At 38.0% G+C, this 19,965-nt stretch overlaps 1 protein-coding gene across 4 annotated transcripts in view; it reads right to left on the bottom strand.

Moving 5' to 3' along the window:
* Nucleotides 1-1,971: 1,971 nt before the first annotated feature.
* Nucleotides 1,972-19,965, bottom strand: part of KCNK10 (potassium two pore domain channel subfamily K member 10) — a 75,839-nt gene continuing 57,845 nt past the window's right edge. For all 4 annotated transcript variants that reach the window (XM_063439551.1, XM_063439549.1, XM_063439550.1 and 1 more), the window contains exons 4-7: nt 18,485-18,645; nt 14,031-14,217; nt 9,418-9,560; nt 1,972-4,852 (exon numbers count right to left, since the gene is read on the bottom strand). In XM_063439551.1, coding sequence (XP_063295621.1) covers nt 4,241-4,852; nt 9,418-9,560; nt 14,031-14,217; nt 18,485-18,645 — 1,103 coding nt within the window. In that variant the 3' untranslated portion in view covers nt 1,972-4,240. The remainder of the gene's footprint in view (nt 4,853-9,417; nt 9,561-14,030; nt 14,218-18,484; nt 18,646-19,965) is intronic.

The following is a 19,965-nucleotide window of genomic DNA, read 5'->3' as shown; positions in this document are numbered from 1 at the left end:
TGAGGTCATAGTTTGCAATAACAAGAGATGACATGATTTGCATGAAAATGTGTCCAATCTCGGTATCCAAGAAAATGATATGCAATATGTAGAGTAATAATGACAACCGTTTGTGACTGAGATATGCTCAGCAAGCAACTCTTAGTACTAAATACAACTGTTACCCTCAAAACAATTACTTTCAAATAATACTCCTTGCACCTTGGGTTAGATAGTGTTTGAAACTGACAATTAGTCTCTATGATCTTCCATGCTTCAGTCCCTGCACAGAATGAGGAAAGACCATAGAGACTAACTGTTGGTTTTCAAACACTGTCTGACCCAAGGTGCATGTATATGGCTGAAGGATCTTGTTATATACTAAAAGTATAGTACGGATGAGTTTTTCAATTTTTTTTTTTTTTTACATGTACTTCATTTACAAAAATCTATTTATTTTCATAACTCGATGAAAGGATTTTATTAGTTAACTATACATTTTATTCATTTTTAAATATTAAATCAAAATGTTCTATGTAAAGCAGAGTCACCATTTTCCTCTTACAGTGGGAGTTGTATATTAAGAACTATTATGAGCAATCACTGTTGGAACCAGTAAAATGTTTCTGCTGATTTAGGACTCTTCACTAAAACCTCACCTGAGACATAGCCACCCTCCCTGCTCCCCCCCCCCTTTCCTCCTTCCCCAACACTACCGCCACCAGTCTTATTTAGCACCTCTGCCATAATCACATTACATTAGTATACCCCCAGAAAGGTATTCTCTACTGACGGCAGACTGGCAACATCTCCAATGGAATATAAATCCATTTTTGTTTTCAGTTGGGTATCTATTAAAGGATCACTATAGTGTCAGGAAAACAAATCGGTTTTCCTGACACTAAAGTACCCTGAGCATGCCCCCACCCCTTCAGAGTCCCACTCACCTTATTCTACCGCCAGGCTCCCTTACCTCTCCTCCCACGCCGACGTCAGCTCCCCCGTCTGACGTCAGCGGAGCGTGCATGTGCGGCAGTTTCTCTGAAACTGCTATGTTTACAGCAGGCAGGGTTAACCCTAGAGGGACTTGAGCCGAAGTGGTCAGGGGAACTATAGTGTCCCTTTAACTTACAAATTGGAAAACGTTGCTCATGCACAAAATGCTTTGAATCCAGTTTTAGCAATTAGGAGACTCTCCTGAATAAATCAGTTGTGTGGTTCTTCTTCACACCTCTCTTGTAATAAACATTAGATTTTTGATATTGGGATTTAATATTGCTTGGAGAGAGTATTCTTTTTTTCTAGATGAAAGTCTTAAAGGAACGCTAATGAATTAATGCAACATATATTGCATATTTAATCTATTGAATGCTTCTAATCATTACAGCCAAACTCTATGATTCCAGTAGACAATGTAGGTTGGATTCTGTCATTCCCACCTTTCCTAAAGCCTTTGTTAAACTTGCACAACAGGAGGTATAAGTTGTTTTACTTATAACAAAGAAATATTTTTTTTCTGAATATTACACTCTTTAAAGGTAAATTATGATCTTTAAAGGTAAATTGTCATAAAAAAATTGTTGATTGTTTTTAGGATATTCTAATAAGTGTTACTTTATTGCATTCTTATAGTCACAGCCAAGTAGCGCAAGTAATATTTGGTTTTATGACACTAATTAAACCTCCTTCTTCTACTTTGAGCTGTTGTGTTCCCTGAGTATTCTACAGTCCACTGTTCGGAACACTGGCACAACCTGATGAACCCTGCTTAAAGGAAAACAGTCATCTGAAACCAATGTCTTTAACATAAATCTCTCATCAAGTTTTAAAAAGAAATAGATATTTTTTTTTAAATGATGTAAAAACTAAATAAATGAAAATTATGAAAGGATCTCTTCATGTAACACCCACCTCCGGCCTTCATTCGCTCCGCATGGACTCTTCTTTGATTTGGCCCGCTTGGGGCGCATCCCCAAGCAGGGCAAATCTCCTCAGCGGCGCCGGCATGCTGGCTTCATTTGCAGCGCGCCGGAGTCGGAACAGAGTGACGTTATTTCACTCCGTTAGTATACCCCCTAGCCAGTGCTAGAGTGTCGGTTAGGGAGTTTCCATAGCAACTCCAGCGCATGTGCTGTGGTTGCTATGGGTGGAGAGCAGAGGGACCTCCTGTGGACACCGAGGTATTGACTGAGAGCTGGGAGAAAACATGCTATTAAATAGGTTTTTCTCCTAAACTATACATTTGCTAGCAAAACTCTGAGCACATTGTATAGATAGAATATTATGCTCAATCTAATGACCACATGTTGTTTGGGGCATGCCAGGTCCCCTCTCATTTTGTGTTTAATAATGCCATTAAAACAGGAGGGAATATAACCTTGATATCATTTAAATTAAATATCTATGGAAATACAACTTTGCATGTTCTACAACATATCCAAAGCATGTTTTCATTATAGTTTGCCTAAATGTATTATATGTTGGGGTTTTGTAAGTAGTTAATTCATTTCCTTTTAAAGTGTCACATTACAATAAAAGGCAGCAGACTGGCACCATGACTTCAGCAAAGGAGAAAAGGCATTAGTCTACAATATCATTGGAATCATAGAACTTAATAGACAGTCAGAACAGAGTTTACAACCTTAATTTGCAAATGGACATTTGTTTCAGTAATTCATTAAAGTTCCTTTAAAACATTAAACCTCCCGCTTACCAAAAATAATAATAACAGAGACCAGTTGTGCTATACATATGATGTAATGAAGACATGAGATGACGCCATTTTGTGATGCATGTCATGAATACAAGCCGCTTCCTGTTTTTGCTGTCTGCTTGTTTACTAAATATTGGCTCTTAAAATAAATGGGCAAATAGAAAAAAAAAACCTCAAAATGAAATATCCAAAATATTTTGTAATAAAAGTACAAAATTAAATGGCACAAAGCAGTAAACTGTTAGACATTAAACTCACGCTACAGACGATTCTTGGACCCTTAATTTGTGGTGTGTTATAGTTACGTGAGAGGGACAATACAGTGACCATCGAATCCTTTGTTTTATGGAAGGGACCCATAGCCCTGAGAATCATACATGGACATCGAATGATCACAATGTTTTGGGTCTATTTCAATAATTTATCGAAATAATAGAGTCATTTGTTTTCAAAGCACATGCGAGATTCTTGCTCGTTTCTCTTTGTTACAGCATTGATAACTGAATTTTTTTTTCAGCAATATAAAGTGTCTAGAAGATACTTAAAAAGAAAAAAAGTAATAAATAAATAACACGCATGACCATTCTTTGTAAAATGACATCTTTCCAGCACTTAGGAGAGCCTCCATCTTCAAATTTAAATCATAGTCACATGGTCTCTGTTTAGTATATTCATTGGTTCTATTCCCACACGGCTCTTAAAGGTTTAAAAGCTGATCCACATTTATTGTGTGGTGTGCACGGATTCTGTTACAGCCAGGGTTACACCTGGCTAAATATGGAGGTTAGAAAGATGATAAATTCCATTAAAATATTTTTTAGTTTTTTTGTTTTTACCCATGTGCCACAAAATGCATATTCATTTATTCCAACCTTCTAATAAATTCTACCCTGTTTAAATCAGAGTGAACCATGCTGCCGTTTTAAATATCTCAGTGGTCTTTCACTATGTATTCACCAGTGTATCTTCCATAAACGTTTTAACGGCCATGAATTTCTCCCACTCATGTACTTCTTCTCTGCTGCTGTTAGGCTATATTCCATACTTTTTTTGGCAGTCATTTATGGCACAGTAATTTTCATCAATGTAGTCTACAGAATCCTAAATAATTTGAGAGTCTGTATAAGGCACATGTCTCAATAACGTGTTTAAGAAAAAGAAGCAACTATTTTTCTCAGTTGGTTTGGATGGAAGGCGATTTTCTAGCAGTTGATAGTCTACAACGCCGGACATGCTACGATGATGTAAGGAGTTGCACTCCACCAAAAGCTAGAAAGACAAAGCTTGCCCCTCCCCCCACCCCTGAATTAAATAAGCAACACAGATTTTCAGACAGGACAATATTTAACCCCTTCTGTGCTGGAGGGGAAGGCAATTCGCTGAATTGCACACCCCTCCAGCACAGAAGGGGTTAAAGGTTACTGCTCAGGCAGAGTACAGACGAATTCTGGGCTCTGAATTGGAAGTAAAATGTCCATATTCTTCACAATTCTGCAGCCCAGAGTTTGGCCGTGCCACGACAGAGCAATGATCTTTAAATTTGCCCTTTTAGTTTCTCTCTTCAAGTAGAGCTTTGTTCTCATGTTCCTCATCTTTGGTTTCGGTGGGTACGGAGCCATTCTCCATCACAGAGTGGTGAATGAAGTCGGACAGAGTCGCCGTGTCAGAATTGGAAATGTTGTCAGCCTCGTCTTCTTTTTTTTCTTCGTCAACAGAATACTTACGGAAGTTCTCGTAGATCTTCCGTACATCCTCTGGAAGGTTCTTTTTCAAGTCCCTGTTTTTCCTTTTTGTAAGCTTAGATGAATTTGACCCAAACTTGTTGATAATGTTATCTTCTGAAACCCCCTGTCCATGTAAATTAAACTGCTCAACACCTTTAAGTCTGAGATTGTTGGGCCTGTTGTTTATACTTTCTTGAGATGAGGCCTTGAAGCGTCCTGTCTCCAGTTCTGAAAATACAGAGCGCTTTTCGGGGGATAGCATGTCTAATGAGTGGGCCCTCTGGTCTAGGCCAAGCCTCCTGCGTTCCATGCTCCTCATGGTGGCTGCTCTCTGAAGCTTGTCATGGATTTCAACACTGAGCCGCCTCCGCGTCTCTCTGAATTCTGCTTGTACATTGGCTTTCCACTCTGCCGCATGAGCTTTAATTTCTCCAACCTAAACAATAAGAATATCATTGGTCAAAATACAGTCATTGATTGATGGAAATAAACGGTACTTATTAATGCTAAATTATTCACACTTCTTACATCCTGATGGATCTTTACAAGTTTTACAATGCATTGCTTTATGTTTCATTAAATAATGTACAAGACATCATAAAAAAAACACCACACTCCCAAAGTACGGCACATATCCAAGTATAAAGTAAGAAACCGTGGTACACTGATGTGTTAAATTGGAATTATGTAATAAATCTTATAATCAGTAGATTGTTAAAGTCCTCCAAGATTCTGAAACACTGTTAGAAATAATTGAGTTTACAGAATTATAGTCAAAGTATAGAGTCAAGCACAAAATAAATCACTCTTTGGCACAAAAATCGATGTGACCTTTAATCCCAATGTCAAACAAGTGGACTTGACAAAATGTATTTTTACCCATTGGCGCACATGCATACTTTGATCGTAAAGACATTCAGGACAGTGAGAATTATTGGAATTCCATGTGACTTTCAAAGACAAGAAATGTTAGATTTGTTAATCTTTACAGAAAATTTGAATTCCCAACAATTCTTAATTTCGTGAATAAGCTTGATATAGTTTCATTTTTGCAACATTTCATTATTTGCTTTATAATTCTGGGCACAATCATGTTTCATGTACTCAACATTTTTTAATATACCGGTGTGCACTTATACAGAAGCAAAAGTCTGCATGACCAGAGTTTGCCCAGGCGAACACAAGATGCTTTGCTATTTTGTAATTGAGGAGGATATTAAGCTCACCGTTACAGGATTATTCACTAAAAAGTGAGTTGTTGGCAATTTAAAGCAAATTTTCTGTTTCAGGTAAAAAAAATAAATAGAAAAAAACAGACTGAAAACAGCTAACTTGAAGGTTTGTTTTCAGTTCAGCTGCTGAAATCACCCCTGGTAGTAGTCACACCAATTACTGAAAGCTGCTCTGCTGTCCGGGGTCCTGAATCATATAACTAACAATGAAAGAATTAGGTGTACTGTATATGAAACAGGTCTACAACAGTTACCCAGTTTCTGTAAAGTAATTAAATATCTAGCTATCAGTGCACTTCATTAATGCAGACATTATATACACGCACATATACATACACATAAATTCTGGCCTCCCAACTGTCCTGATTTTTTTTAGGACAGTCCTGTCCCACTGTCTTGACTTTGAACCCAGGGGACATCAGGGAACTGTCTACAAAAAGCATAGCATCAGTGCATCATTAAATGGACCCTGCAGAGAGCTATGAAACAGAACTCACTGCATGGTCTGCACTTTGTGGGCTGGGCTGCTTGATTGGCAGACACCTTTGCATGCATGCTTGCCCTGCTGACCTGCCAATTCTTAGGGCAGACCGTCTTTGGGCAGCACCATTCTCATGATGATGATGATGATGGATGGATAGCTATTTATGCATTTTCACCCATCTCACACTAAAAATACAATGTGCGCTAAGTAGAACAATTATTCTTCTACTTAGCGTACCCTGTATTTGTTGTCTTTTGTTCTCTCCATTTTCTGAAGGGTCTGAGGGTTACCCTTCTCTTCAGGCGTGCAGCTTTATCTCCCCGTGTGATCAGTACTGTAGCGCTGTTCCTTCCCCATTTTTTTTCTAAAAATACAATGCGCTGTGCTCTTTTAAAATGTGACTTTGTGTTAGAGATTAGTTCAGTAATTATTTTTCTACTTTTCAGCATTCCCACCTTCATTTACCATTTTGATAGCATTGACGCAAATACAAGATATACAAGGCACTCAAAAGTCGTGTTACAGTATCTATATTTTACCAGTTTAGAACGATGTTTTAACTCCTACTATTCCTTCTCAAGATTCCCACATCGGTAAAACCTCAAGCTTTATTAGTACAAGACTGCATGTGACAGGAAGTGAGTTAGAAACCAATGCCAGATTCCATAAGCACAAAAATAATAAGAAAATTAAATCCTCTTAACTTATTACAAAATAAAATGTGAAATACTGAGTATTATGTATAAAAGAAAAGGTGCATAGCCAAGAGGCAGAAAATAAAAAAACCATTGCCAACGAGTACTTATGTCGTTCATGACGGGTTTGTAATTCACTTCCTGTCACATGACTCATTGTACCTTAAGTGTGAAGAGTTTACTTATGACTTGAGAAAGAAGCATTGACGATGAAATGGATGGAATAAAGGAACGCTAACACACTCTGAGTGTTTTGTCAATTCTGTATGCTGTTGGTGGAGGCGTTGCTCTGGACCATACAGCACTGGGTGGGTGCCATTTTGTGGCTGCCATTTTGTGAGTGCCATTTTGTTTTGTATATTAGCTTCAGTACAAATATGTAAATAAGGATATTGCTATGACTTTGCCCACAGCTCATTTTTAGCTTTTTCTTTTTTTAAAATCAATATATTTTAGTGCATTTTTGTGGTCATAACACAGAAAAATGTTTATAAAGAATCTATGTGCGCAAAAGCTGAATAATTTTCACACAAGCTTTTGATATGTATTGGAAATGCTGATGAATCAATTATATTCTATAGCTCACTTGTAGCTGTGTAAAGTCAATATGGATTTTTGGTGGTTATTTGCGTTGTCCTGTATTATGGGTTTTAGAACAATGCATTGAGGAAGACATACAAAGAACGCGGGGAGAAAAAAAAATCAATTCACTATAACAGAACTAGTGCTACAAAAAGGTTTAAATAGAATTCATTGTACTTGGAAATCAGCACAGCTAATCTCTGTTGTTCAGCATTAATGGTGGGAGATTAACAGAAGAATTTATAGAGTAAAACAATTTTCCATTAAAAGAATAGGTCGGTATTCAAATATTAAATTAAAAACCAAGCGTCATCCTGAAAAGACCAATGCTGTGTAACACCTGCACCTTTTTATATAGTAAATAGTAGTAATGCCTATTGTGTTTGATGCAGATTTGTTTATTAGATGTTCATAGATAGCAGCTCTGTCATATCTGTTGCCCTCCAATCATTGTAAAACTAAAGCCATACAGTTAGGCTAAAAAAGGAGGAGGAAGAAAAGACAATGTGGTGGAAGGGAAGGGATCAAAATGAGGGAATGGTATGAGAAAAGCAAAGCAATTGCAAGGGAGAGGAAGAGAAGGGATGGGATGGCAATATAAATATAATGGAAAAGGGAAAAAAATGGATATGGAAAGAGAGGAAAAAGACAAGGGGGAAGGAAGAAGGGAAGGAAAAAGCAAAGGGGAAAGAAGAAAGTTAAAAAAATAGGAAGGGAGAGAGGGTAAAAGAGAAGGGGGAACGAAGAAGGTAAAACAAATGGAGGGAAGGAGGGAGGGAAAAATAAGAAGGTCTAAAGAGGGAGTGTTGGAGGGAGGGCAAAAGAGAAGGGGTAAGAAGAAGGTAAAAAGAGGGAGGGATGGAGGGCAAAAGAGAAGGGGGTAAGAAGAAGGTAAAAAGAGGGAGGGATGGAGGGAAGGAGGCCAAAAGAGAAGGGGGTAAGAAGAAGGTAAATCGAGGGAGGGATGGCAAAAGAGAAGGGGGTAAGAAGAAGGTAAATCAAATGGAGGGAAAATAAGAAGGTAAAAAGAGGGAGGGGGAGGTAAAATAGGGAAGGAATGAAGGGATAAAGCTCTAGTCTGTCTAAAGTGTATTGTGGACTCTTTGAGATAAACATCAGAAAGCAGAAATGGCAATTGTTTCCCTTCCCTTGTAAAGAGCTAGAGATCTGTTAGTTCTTCTTGGTATGTTTGAGCTACATTATGGATGCACAACATCTAACTATAGAGAACTGTTAGGGTCAGTCCAGCATGGAGATTCTGCTGCACAATGTGATTATAAAAACTCATTGATTCCAAGGGATTGCAGCCATCCGGGCCCGGCCTCTCTGCAGATTCATTACTCATATCGAAGCCATCTGTCTTTATTCCATTTTAACGCAGTCCATAGATATTGACAGCCGCTACTTTCTTTTCGCTTTGAAATCAATTATGAAAACATATGTGCATTTAACGCAGCTCCACCCCAGGTCCCTCCGGGATCCTATGAAAGGCTTGTAATTAACACAAGGGCAAATAAGACCATTAGATCAACACTTATACATGGCAGATGTTGCATTGTGAGCAAACTTGTCTTTCGGTCTCCTAGACCTAGATCACTAAAAAGCATGTCTGCAGCCACGACTATAAACAAATTGAATTAAAACCTGCAATGACCTTTAAATAAAAATGTAATCTCGTTAAACAACACTGTGCTCTTATGGTATTATAGAACAAATGGTATTTTTGTACTTCACCCATTAGTACACTTCTGATTTTTTTATTTAATTAATTTGAAACATTTGGGTGGAGAATTGTCAAAGGAGTGATAATTTCATAGAGATTGGACACATCAAGATGAAATGTACAAAATTATTCCAGAGATCTGCAAACAATTGCCATTTTTCTGCAATTCCTACTATCCACGACATCCTGGAATTAAACATTAAAACATTAGCTAAAATACTTGATCATTAATAAAAAAAAAATGTAAAAAATTTTTTTTAAAAAATTCTTAAATGAGAACAATACCTCTTCTTTTGTTTTTTTGGATATCACCCGAAGCCAATCACCAATCATACTCAGGACTGCGGCAAAGTATGCTAAGCCAACCAAAATCCAGAACCATACCATCGGTTTGTACCACTCCCGGTAAATAATGTCCGAATTTCCTCCTAAAATAATAAAAATGTAAAAAAAAAGGCATGATAGTTTACAATGATCTGTCACAAAATGAAAGTATTGTAAACTCACATAAATCAATAAAAATGTAGTTCTTATTACACATATTTATTATATATATATATATATATATAATTTAAATGTTTGCGTAATGAAAGGGTCACTCTAAGCACCATAACCACTTTAGTGATTAGAAGTGGTCATGTTTGTGCAGTGTATTGCTTTGAAATATTAACCCCTTAGCTGTAACCTCAACTCCTACAGTCTCATAGGGTTATCAGTAGCCATCTAAATTTCACAATGTGGTTTAAACTTCACTATCATTTTGTGTTTTTAATGAAGAATTAATAATGTCTTGATTCTGTGCTCACTTGGCTGCCCAGTTACAGAATATAGGTTATGTGCACAGAACAATTCTGGGGTAAAGTTCCAACTGTGGAGGAAGTTACCATGGAAACAGGTGGACTGTTCAAGCAAATGGACCCACTCTTGGTACCAAACTTTTTCCTCCTGATGTCTGTGTTGGTGAGTTTAATCATAGGATTACCAGCTACCAGGTAATAGATTTGGTCTTAGGTACGCACACGTATGGGAGCTGCTTGCTGCACTGATTGTGCTACATATCTTTATTTAATATGTAGCTGCTCAGACTAATTGGGATAAGAATAATTCATTTTAAGCAGATTAAATAATATGAGAGAACAGCTAATTAGTGTGAAGATGTCGGAGTATTCCTTGTGTATATTTTCCTAGTTTAAAAGGATCAAAAAACAAATTTCAGCAGAAAAATATGTTTATCTTAGGATAAATATTGAACATATTAAAATAATTATTAAAAATAATACATGAGAATTCTAGGAAAACATTTTTAAACTGGAGCATTCATCGGAACTTCCCTTTGGTTTCCATTGTAATTTTGCATTTGTGCCCCACAAATAAGCTTTTGAGATAATCACAATTGTTTTTTTCCCACTTAAAGAAGAAGAAAAAAAAGCGGTCTAAAGTGTTTACTACTTACATAAATTTCAGACAAAGAATATAAAAAGACAAGGACTCAAAACATTTAAAGGAACAGAACAATATCAGAGTTTTCTACCTGCTTGCTGCTATTTAAAGGAACACTCCAAGCATCGTATTTACTACAGGACACTGCCATCCCCATCCCCATTGTAAGTAGTCAAATCATTTTAAAATGGTTTGACTTATCACTTGGGGTCTGCTTGGTGCCGCTTCCTACAACCCTGTCTGAAGTTATGGGGGTGCGGAGCAGCAACTGGCTGACCGAGGTAAGAAGCCAAACCATTCTTAAACCGTTAGAATATTTACAATGGGCTGAGGTCACTAGAGCACTCCTGGCACCATAACCACTACAGCATACTTTAGAGGAATTCAACCGATCACCGAAATTCAGTGGAGTAAGACCAAAGTTAATATATGTCTGGTGGGTTGTCTCTCCGATGTCTGACAATCTAGCTTCTGACTGCTTCCTTTCTTAATGTACCTAATGTGAGTTTAAGTCCCCTGTAACGCGGTATAGCAATAGCTATAAAATGTGCTCAGAAGGCCGCAGTTCACCTTACAGATAGATCAATGTCTAACACATTTGTACAGTGTAGATGATTAGAGAAGGCTTGCATTTATAGCTCCTCTACTAGATGAAGAGGATCTGAGTGGCGTTCTGCCAGAAATATTCGTTTCTCTTTTCATTGAAATCTGGTTTTAGAGTGAAGATGAACCTAAGTAGGGCTTTATAGGCTACATTTCAGCATTCATAAAGTGAGACATCATTAATATCTGTTATTGTGTGCATGTTATTGTCTACCAAAAGAAATGTCTGACAGTGGCTATATGCAGGTGGTGATAGACAGGCAGGAAATTCTGAGCTATATGGATGACATATTGGCTGGGGCAAAGGTTAGATTAATAATCTAGTTATAGCGGGAGACTAGATATTGTTGTTCTGATCGCAAAGACAATAGATTGCTTTATCTCAAAAGTAGAAAAAAAATGTTGCGTAAAATAGAAAAGTTAAACCTCTATAAATTTAAAAAGGAAAAGGCCTTTCTATTACTCAGTATCTGGACCTGTGTATATTTTTACCACTAAATGCTGTGAATACTATATTCTGGTATTTAAAAATGGGGTCAATAATGCCCAGCTCATTTATCTATGATGTCCTATGTTGTTCTACACTTAAAAATCTAGCTTTTATTCCAATGCCATATATGTGCAATTCTATGTTTGATATTCTTGTGTTTGCTTTTGCTATCGTGGCATTGTAAGCGCTTTTGTTTTCTTGTGAACAACAAACAAAGAATTTAAAAAAGAAAAATTTCATTAAACAGGAAGGAAAATTGCAAAGTGAACATATATTGATATAGTATGCCCCAGCAACTTGATTGAGTATTTCCATTTTCAAAGACCCACTGATCTCATCTTCTGTAATTACAAATAATATACTTCTATATTTACGTACCTCCCTAGTATTTCTATGTAGGAGGGACAGTCCCTATTTAGGGCCCAAATCACTCTGTCCATCTTTTCTACCTATTTGTCCCTCTTTTCTATGAGCTGCATTTGTTGGTGTGCCCGAGTGTGTAACAGAGCTCCACAGCTATAATACTTACAGTAATGCGTCTTTAAACTACAATAAATGTGTTTAGAAATCAGTCTCTGGAAATATATTGTTCTTATTCTCTATGGCATTTTATTTGCATTAAATTATTAATAAGACACCTAAAATTTCTCAGAAGCCCACCCCTCACCACACCCTTAAAATTAAAGTTTCCCTATTTCTCCATTTGAAATGTTGTGTGGTACGTATTCATGCAGTTTAATATCTACATGAGATATTTTGATTTTCTAATTTATCCAGCATTTTGTAGATTTTATTTATTTTTTAGTTATGGAACCATTGCATCATTTATACAATGAACACATTTTCTTTATTTCGCGCAATTTTCCTTTACATTTTTGTTTTGTTTTTGCGTTTATCCATTTACTCAGCATTTTTACTCTCCGCTCTCTGCATTCTGAGAGATAAAGAAGTTTGATTTTTCATTTGTTTCTAGCAAAGTCAACATCAGCAGAGACCACGACACATTAACAAATAAATCTACACTACAAGTGAAAACGGCATTTGCGAAATCTTAAGTCGCTTATCGGGAGACACAAAAGCCAAGCTGTTTGTATATATTGAATGTTTGCTTTTAAAAATAAATAAATCACGGAATAGGAAAATATTTAATTTCTAGTTGATTATTAAAGACACACAATCAAAAGCAATTAGGCCCCCTCCTCCATTCTATCACAGGTTCATGTATAATTCATGAGAAGATGAGGTCATGTACCACTATTCGATGTGCTGTCAAAAGAATTGGTTCAGATGGACATTAACTGCATCACTAATAGCCTTTCAATCATTGTATTATAGCTATATCTGCAATATACACTTCAAACCTTTCAATGGTAAATGGGTGTTTGACTCATGATAAAGTTTGATGTTGATGAATAATCAAAAGCCACAATGAGTCAAACCTATGTTTGGTCTATTGATATGTAACATGCAAGCGATGCTCAGTACAGTCATTTATATTTAATGTCGGAACAGGACAAAAGGAAACAGAGAAGACAGAATAAAAATCCCAGGTTACCGTAAGAATTTAATGTACACAAAGGCAAATGCAGGATGAACGCTATACCCTTCCGGAGAACTAGTGTGAAAAAATAACTTTTGTTGTTGTTGGGTTTGTTGTATATATGTCAGTATATGCAATTACTGTAGCACTTTAGCTTATAAGATATTATGATTTTTAATTCCTTCTCCAGTCTTTATTGTTGATGTCACTAAAAAAAATGAAAGGGTTTTTCCTTGATTTGAAGTGTTCATGGTAGCAGGCTATAGCGACAATGCCCCACCCCATGCCTCTCTGTCCTACCCCTAGTCCATGCTCCCAGCCCTCTTTCCCCCTTTGGTGAGGGGGAGTGATGTCATGCAAGGAGGATCAGGCTACAAGTGAACCTGGACTTGGAGAAGGAAAAAAGATGAGTTTTAGTAATTTTTATTTATTTTTTTGGATATTTAATATTTGGGAGGGGGGTTACTCTAACCTCAGAAAGCAGAAAACTAACCAAAACCAATGTTTATGAAAACACTGTCTTTCGGTTGGAGCAACCCTTTAATCAGTGAGCGAGGGCCAATGCTACTTATCGAATTAGTGCATTTCAGTGGACACTGTCCTAAATACATAGACATGTTGATTGCGATCTCTAAAATACTTGGGTAACACAGCAACTGGCAGTCTGAACTAAAAACCTAAATTGATTTTAAACTAGAGAGCTGAGCTATGGCCATTACAACATTACAAAGCAGTGAAACTCAATAAATGCTGCAATATACCAAACTATATTTTGCATGATAGGATTTTTTATAAGGTAAATTAACAGCTCCAAAGTCAACTTACCTGCCACAAAGTCACCAAAGCCAACAGTTGAAAGAGTAACAACAACAAAGTAAATGGATTCCAGCTCCGTCCAACCTTCTATCTGTTTAAAGATAACAGCTGGAATGGTCACGAAGACCAAACACCCGGCCACAATAAATAGGATAGTCGATATTACTCTGATCTTCGTCTGGCTGACCTGCTTCTTCTGGAGAAAAGACATATGGCGTGAGACTTGAATTAAACTGCCCAGTAAACCATAACACACAAAATACATCCCCCTACAAAGCAAACAGAATGAATACAACACAGTATCCAATTAGGGGCATGAAACGTAGAATGCATTTCTCAATAACTTTGCTATGTTATTGTATAAATACATGTATTATGACTAATCTCTGCATGTGACTAGTATTATAATTATTCTCTTGTTGACTTGACCATGTTCCTGTACTGATAAATAACACTCTGCAGAAATGGTGCTGCATTCATAAAATATAATTAAGACCCAAGCAACGTGTGCTTACATAGTGAAGGTTGCCAAGTATATATTAGATTTCTGAAAGTGGACGCATTGGCCCAAACTCTGATTCCAAGTTCTTCTGGTTAGTGCTAGTGTCATCGCCAAAACTTCACATTGATTTCTGGACCTGCCAGGTCATCCTCAAACTACCACCTCAATTATAGCATTAATCTGCCATCCTAAAAAAATAAAGAACTGGGCCAGCTGGTTTGATGAGGACATACTGGTTTTGGTCACAGAATCAAATCTCCATGTCTAATGAAACACACATCTGGAAGACAATGGCTGCTACCAGGCATTTGTGGATTCTGGGAAGTGATGTGAAAATCAGGTCTTTCCGCTGCATGTAGATACCCAATTACCCAGAATCCTTCTCTGCATAGTCATTACTGTAATTTGTACCATATAATTATGGCTGTGGGTTGTCATCTGTTTGAGACATGGATAGTGTAACGGATCACCTGGCACCCCGACTGGATACCGTCCGTTGATGGATGCTCCTAGTGCTTCCCGAGGACTCCAAGCACTCCGCCAGACCATATAACCACTGCAGACCCCACGAACCACCGCAGCTTGGTTGGGGTCTCGCCGTCTCCACCCACTCTTGACTCAAGACCAGGGTTCAGCTTCCAGTAGGTCAACCTCTCCGAATTCCAGAGAGCAGGAACAAGAACCAGCTCTTAGCAGAGCTTAGTGATTATACCCTGGGGAGTATAGTGATTATAGCAATCCCCAGAGTGTAGTTCTCCAATCCCCCAAACATGAGTCGAAACTTCATGAAGGTCCAAGATGATCTGACTTTAATTAACACTCACAGACTTTTATGCAAGTCCCCATGCAAGGGGACATCTCACAGGGAGGGACAACATGTAACCAATCCCGTACAGTAAAACATAAAACACACCCAGCACAAACACATAAAATCCTCCCCTCTGCCTGTGATATAATTACTGAACACAATGGGTTAATGTAATTTATCACAATCAGGAAAAATACACTTTTTCTACATATACTATAACTTTAAAAATATGCATCATATTCACATAAAACATACATATTCGGAATCAGCATACTTTAAATACAGACATAACCAAAAATCAGACAAATACCCCCAGTACATAAAAAGTTAAGTGGAAGTCCTTTATGACCGACCGCAAGCACATTTCCCTGCCCAAAACAGTTCCATAGATTTGGGCTGTGCGGTCGGTCAATTTCCTACAGCAAATAGCACATTGCAACCGGCTGTTCAAATGGTCGAACGTACTTTGACTTTTACCAAAGTGTCGAAGTGGAGGTGACGGTACGGGTCAGCGGTGTTCATATATTTGCGCAGCCGATTTTAGTTCCATAGATTCTTTAGCTTACACCGCTGACCGCGTTCGACTAAATTAAAATGGCTGCCGCCACGTGTTCCTTTGTCGAATGGCGGCCACTTCGACGATTTCGGCAAACTTCGGCACTTCGGCGGCATCCGAAGTGCCATATAACAAGTACCAATCCTTCCCCATAGTTCTTAAAGGGCCCGCAGCAACATAATAAAAACCCATTAGCCCAAATAAGGTTTGTAAAGGGCCATACAATCCAGGGCCATAGTCATGAGGCAGGAGGCTGGCACTCAGGCTCCTCCAACAGCCATGGGAAAAGAGCTGCTTGTCACCTAACCATCCACAGACAAAAGGCGTTTTGTCACAGATAGATTCAGATTTTGTTCTATAATGGGATGGGGTGGTACTGATGGAGAAGTTGTGATATGCAATAAACAATTAATAATTATACACAGTGCTGTAATTTGGTAACTATTAATATTGCCAGATAGGTAGAATGGTTACCAATATATCGTTCTCTTAACATGTCAATGTTTCCATGGCAACCAGGCATATACATCCACTGTGTGTAAAGTAGAATGGTGGGGTTGTTCAGAAAGGCTTTAAATAGGAATTGTGATGTATTTCAGTAATAGGCTTTCATGAAGCTACTCAATCTAAAAAAGGCCAGTTATTCAGCTGTTCTGATCTGAATTAGTCTGCTTTGTACAGTTAAATAAAAATCACTAGTATATTGTTTAGCAGTATATTACAGTGGAGTGGATAGCTGTGGCTTTCATGACTTATGGGATTGCTCTGTAAACTGTGCTATACCCACGCACCCAATACTCTGCCGAATGGAATTCTACATTAATATAGTCTATTGGATTCATCAAATATGCATAAACTATAGTTCAGGTCATTACGACAACAAGGGAACTGTGCAAATTGCCAATGATGCAATGCTATGCTTATGCTGCATAATCTCATGCAGATTGAATGTCCTTTAAGCATAAGGTTCATCGACTAAAGTCTTATTTTATAAGCAAGTCATAAAATCAGAACACTCTGCTGCTAAATGGTATTCACATTCAATTCACATAGATAAGAGGCAGTTGGCAGCTGACATTTTTCCCCCTGCAATTTATCTACATCATAATAAGTAGGAACCTATTGCAAGAGATTCACAAATGATTGCTGCAAAAAATCTACATGTTTCAGTGTTTGCAATATTTTACAGAGTTTTGTGTTAGATAGATTGGAGGACCGGGCACGAAAATAGAAGATGAAAGTTAATGTAGAAAAAATGCAAAGTTATGGACTTCGGGGTAAAGGATGCACAAGCAAGTTACACCCTAAACGGTAGTGAATTAGGCATATCAACACAAGGATTCCCAAGGATCTGGGAATTGTTATAGATAACAATATTATGCATGTACTCATTGGTAGTATAGTTTAAACAAGATTACAAAAGCTGAAGTTCTTATTGCTGCAGCCTTTTGCACCAGAAGGAAATAACCAGGAGGAGCAGGTCTGAAGTTTGTGAGGGAGAAGGAGGCGGGCATGCTTAAGTAGAGCGTGCCTGCCACTTCCATTAGCTCAGGGGAGCTAACAGAAGTAGGAAGGAATCCTCCCTGGCTGTTTGATTGACAGCAGGGGGGAGTTCCCTTGTTAACTTATAAAAGTGCTGATTTCATGTAGAAATCCCCCCCCCCCCCCCCCCAGACAGACAGACAGACACACACACACACACACAAAGAGACACACATACACAAACACACATAAAGACACATACAAACAGACAGGCACACACACAAACAAAGACAGGCACACATACAGACAGACAGACACATACACAAGACACACATACAAAGACACACACACACACAAAAGGTTTAAGTTTCCTACATTTTAAAAGCAGGAGGGTGACTTTCCCTGGAGTCCAGTGGTGGCTCAGGTTGATGGGAGTCAGAGTTCCCACTCTGACTCCCACCTCTGCTTCCTCCCGCGTGGGCTCTGTGTATGTTGGGAGGAGTTACCAGGGCAGGTGCCCGGCAGCGCTCTTAAAGCGCTGCAGCGCTGACCGGGCCCCCTGAAAATCCATACCCATCAGGTGGCCCTAACAGCATGGGCGAACTGATGGACCCCTTAAACAGCGGCCCCGGCAGTTTGCAACCCCTATATGTACTCCACTGTTTTAAGTTGTACTATAAGTTATACATTATACTTTAGTTATCTATAAGACTGGTCAGATTAAGAAGAAGATGTATATTTTTGATCTGGCTATAAATATGAGCAATCAGATTTTTCATTGTCATTAATGTATACGTTAGACCATCATATTTAACATCTACATTATGAGGAGAACATTTCAGTCCAGTACAATGCCGAATAATAAAATTGCAAAATAATACCACATCTCACGTAGTTCCCTACTATGGTCTACAGTGGTTTATTTCTCTAGAAATAGTATTTGGTTTTACAGTTTGTCAGTGCTTATACTTTTGGAACTGAACCCTAATATGGAATGTCTGTGGTTCCATCACCAAATCTATCTATGGCATTTCCAATTTACACCTGCTCTTCCAAGTTGCTGGATATGAACAAAGGCTTAGAGCAACAATTTAACAAATTTATAGCACCTTTACCCTGAAAACCTTTTCTACTCTTGCAATACTTTTTCCAAAGATTGTCCCCAGTTGGTCTCCGATTCCAGCCAAGAGGAAGCCAAAGAGAGGAATCCCAAATATGGCATAAAGAATGCAAAAGATCTTTCCTCCTTCTGTACTTGGTGCAATATTTCCGAACCCTGGTTACGACAGATAAAAAAAAAATTAAAAGGATTAATTCATGATTAAAGTCACAGGCAGTAAACAAGCAGCACAAAACAAATGCATGATAACATTGTAATATAAAGTCATTTGTGTAAGTTCTCCATACTATCGAATTTGGCAAATTACTAAAGAACCACATAGAACTCTAAGGAATATGTTGCAATAATCTCTGGTTCTTCGAGAAAACCTTCGCAACCTGCACACATTTTTCCTTAAATCGAAAAGGGTTAGTTCCATCCTGAACAAAACCACTTTTACAGTTCCTCATTGTTCGTACAATTAGCAGTGCTAGTTTTTTTGTTTAGTTTTTATTGAGATATACTTTTCGGCCTAATGGAGGACATCTGCATGCATTTATTCTCAATGTACCCCAAACTTCAAGACAATAACTCTTGACAGAGCATCTTTTCTACACTGGTAATAAAGACTCAAGAATTGCATCCTAAAAAGGTACCAAATTCCAACTTTATATGTACACTGCATGCAAAGATGCCAACTTTCACAATTTGTGTGCAATAGTCCTGATAGCAGAACATCTGTTACATGGTTATTATTCTGAGTAGATTCTGTGCCTCATGGTCCAGCACATGCACACGTAGCATACCAAATTTCTGGTGTACCATGCATGGTAAAGGCTGGCTGTGATATCACAAACCCATCGTGAAGCTATCCCTGTTCTGATCTCTGCGCAACCCTGAGCGGACCTTTTTCATGGTGTTAAATTCAAAATTCTTTAATTGGGTCTTCTTTTTCTACACTATGTGAAAGCTCATTCTGTCATCTTTACAGCTGTCATTTAGCAGGATAAGAGTCTATGACAGCCCTTCAAGCACATCAACAGAGCCATTTCAATTTCCTATTCTGAATAGCTTTCATATCTGGTCCTGAACTAATCCCCCTTACTGTCTATTTTCATGTCGGCATTTCAATAGAATATTTCTGTATCTCTGGACAAAGCACACAATCTGTATTCTTTTAGGATTATCTTCTGGATACAGGACATGTCCTATGGTTCAATAAACACAGAGAATACTCTCCAGGCCTTAATCAGAAAACTAGACGTAATACATCGTACAGATAAGGGAATATAGGAATCAAATACTTTTCTCTCCCTGCGTGATAACTTCAAATATATACTATGGTTTGTTTCTTCTTGTAGGAAAACAACTCAAATACCAAGGACTATTCCCAAAAAACCCAAATGCCTAAAACCCATTCACTTATGTATCCAGTGAAGTGCAATTTTAAATGATTTAGCATTTGCATTTGAGTTCCCTCGGCTGCTGTGACATTAC

The sequence above is a fragment of the Pelobates fuscus genome, chromosome 13 (assembly GCF_036172605.1).
Source record: "Pelobates fuscus isolate aPelFus1 chromosome 13, aPelFus1.pri, whole genome shotgun sequence".
Taxonomy (NCBI): Eukaryota; Metazoa; Chordata; class Amphibia; order Anura; family Pelobatidae; genus Pelobates; species Pelobates fuscus.
The sequence above is the reverse complement of the archived record's forward strand: the minus strand, read 5'-3'. Positions and strand labels throughout refer to the sequence as shown.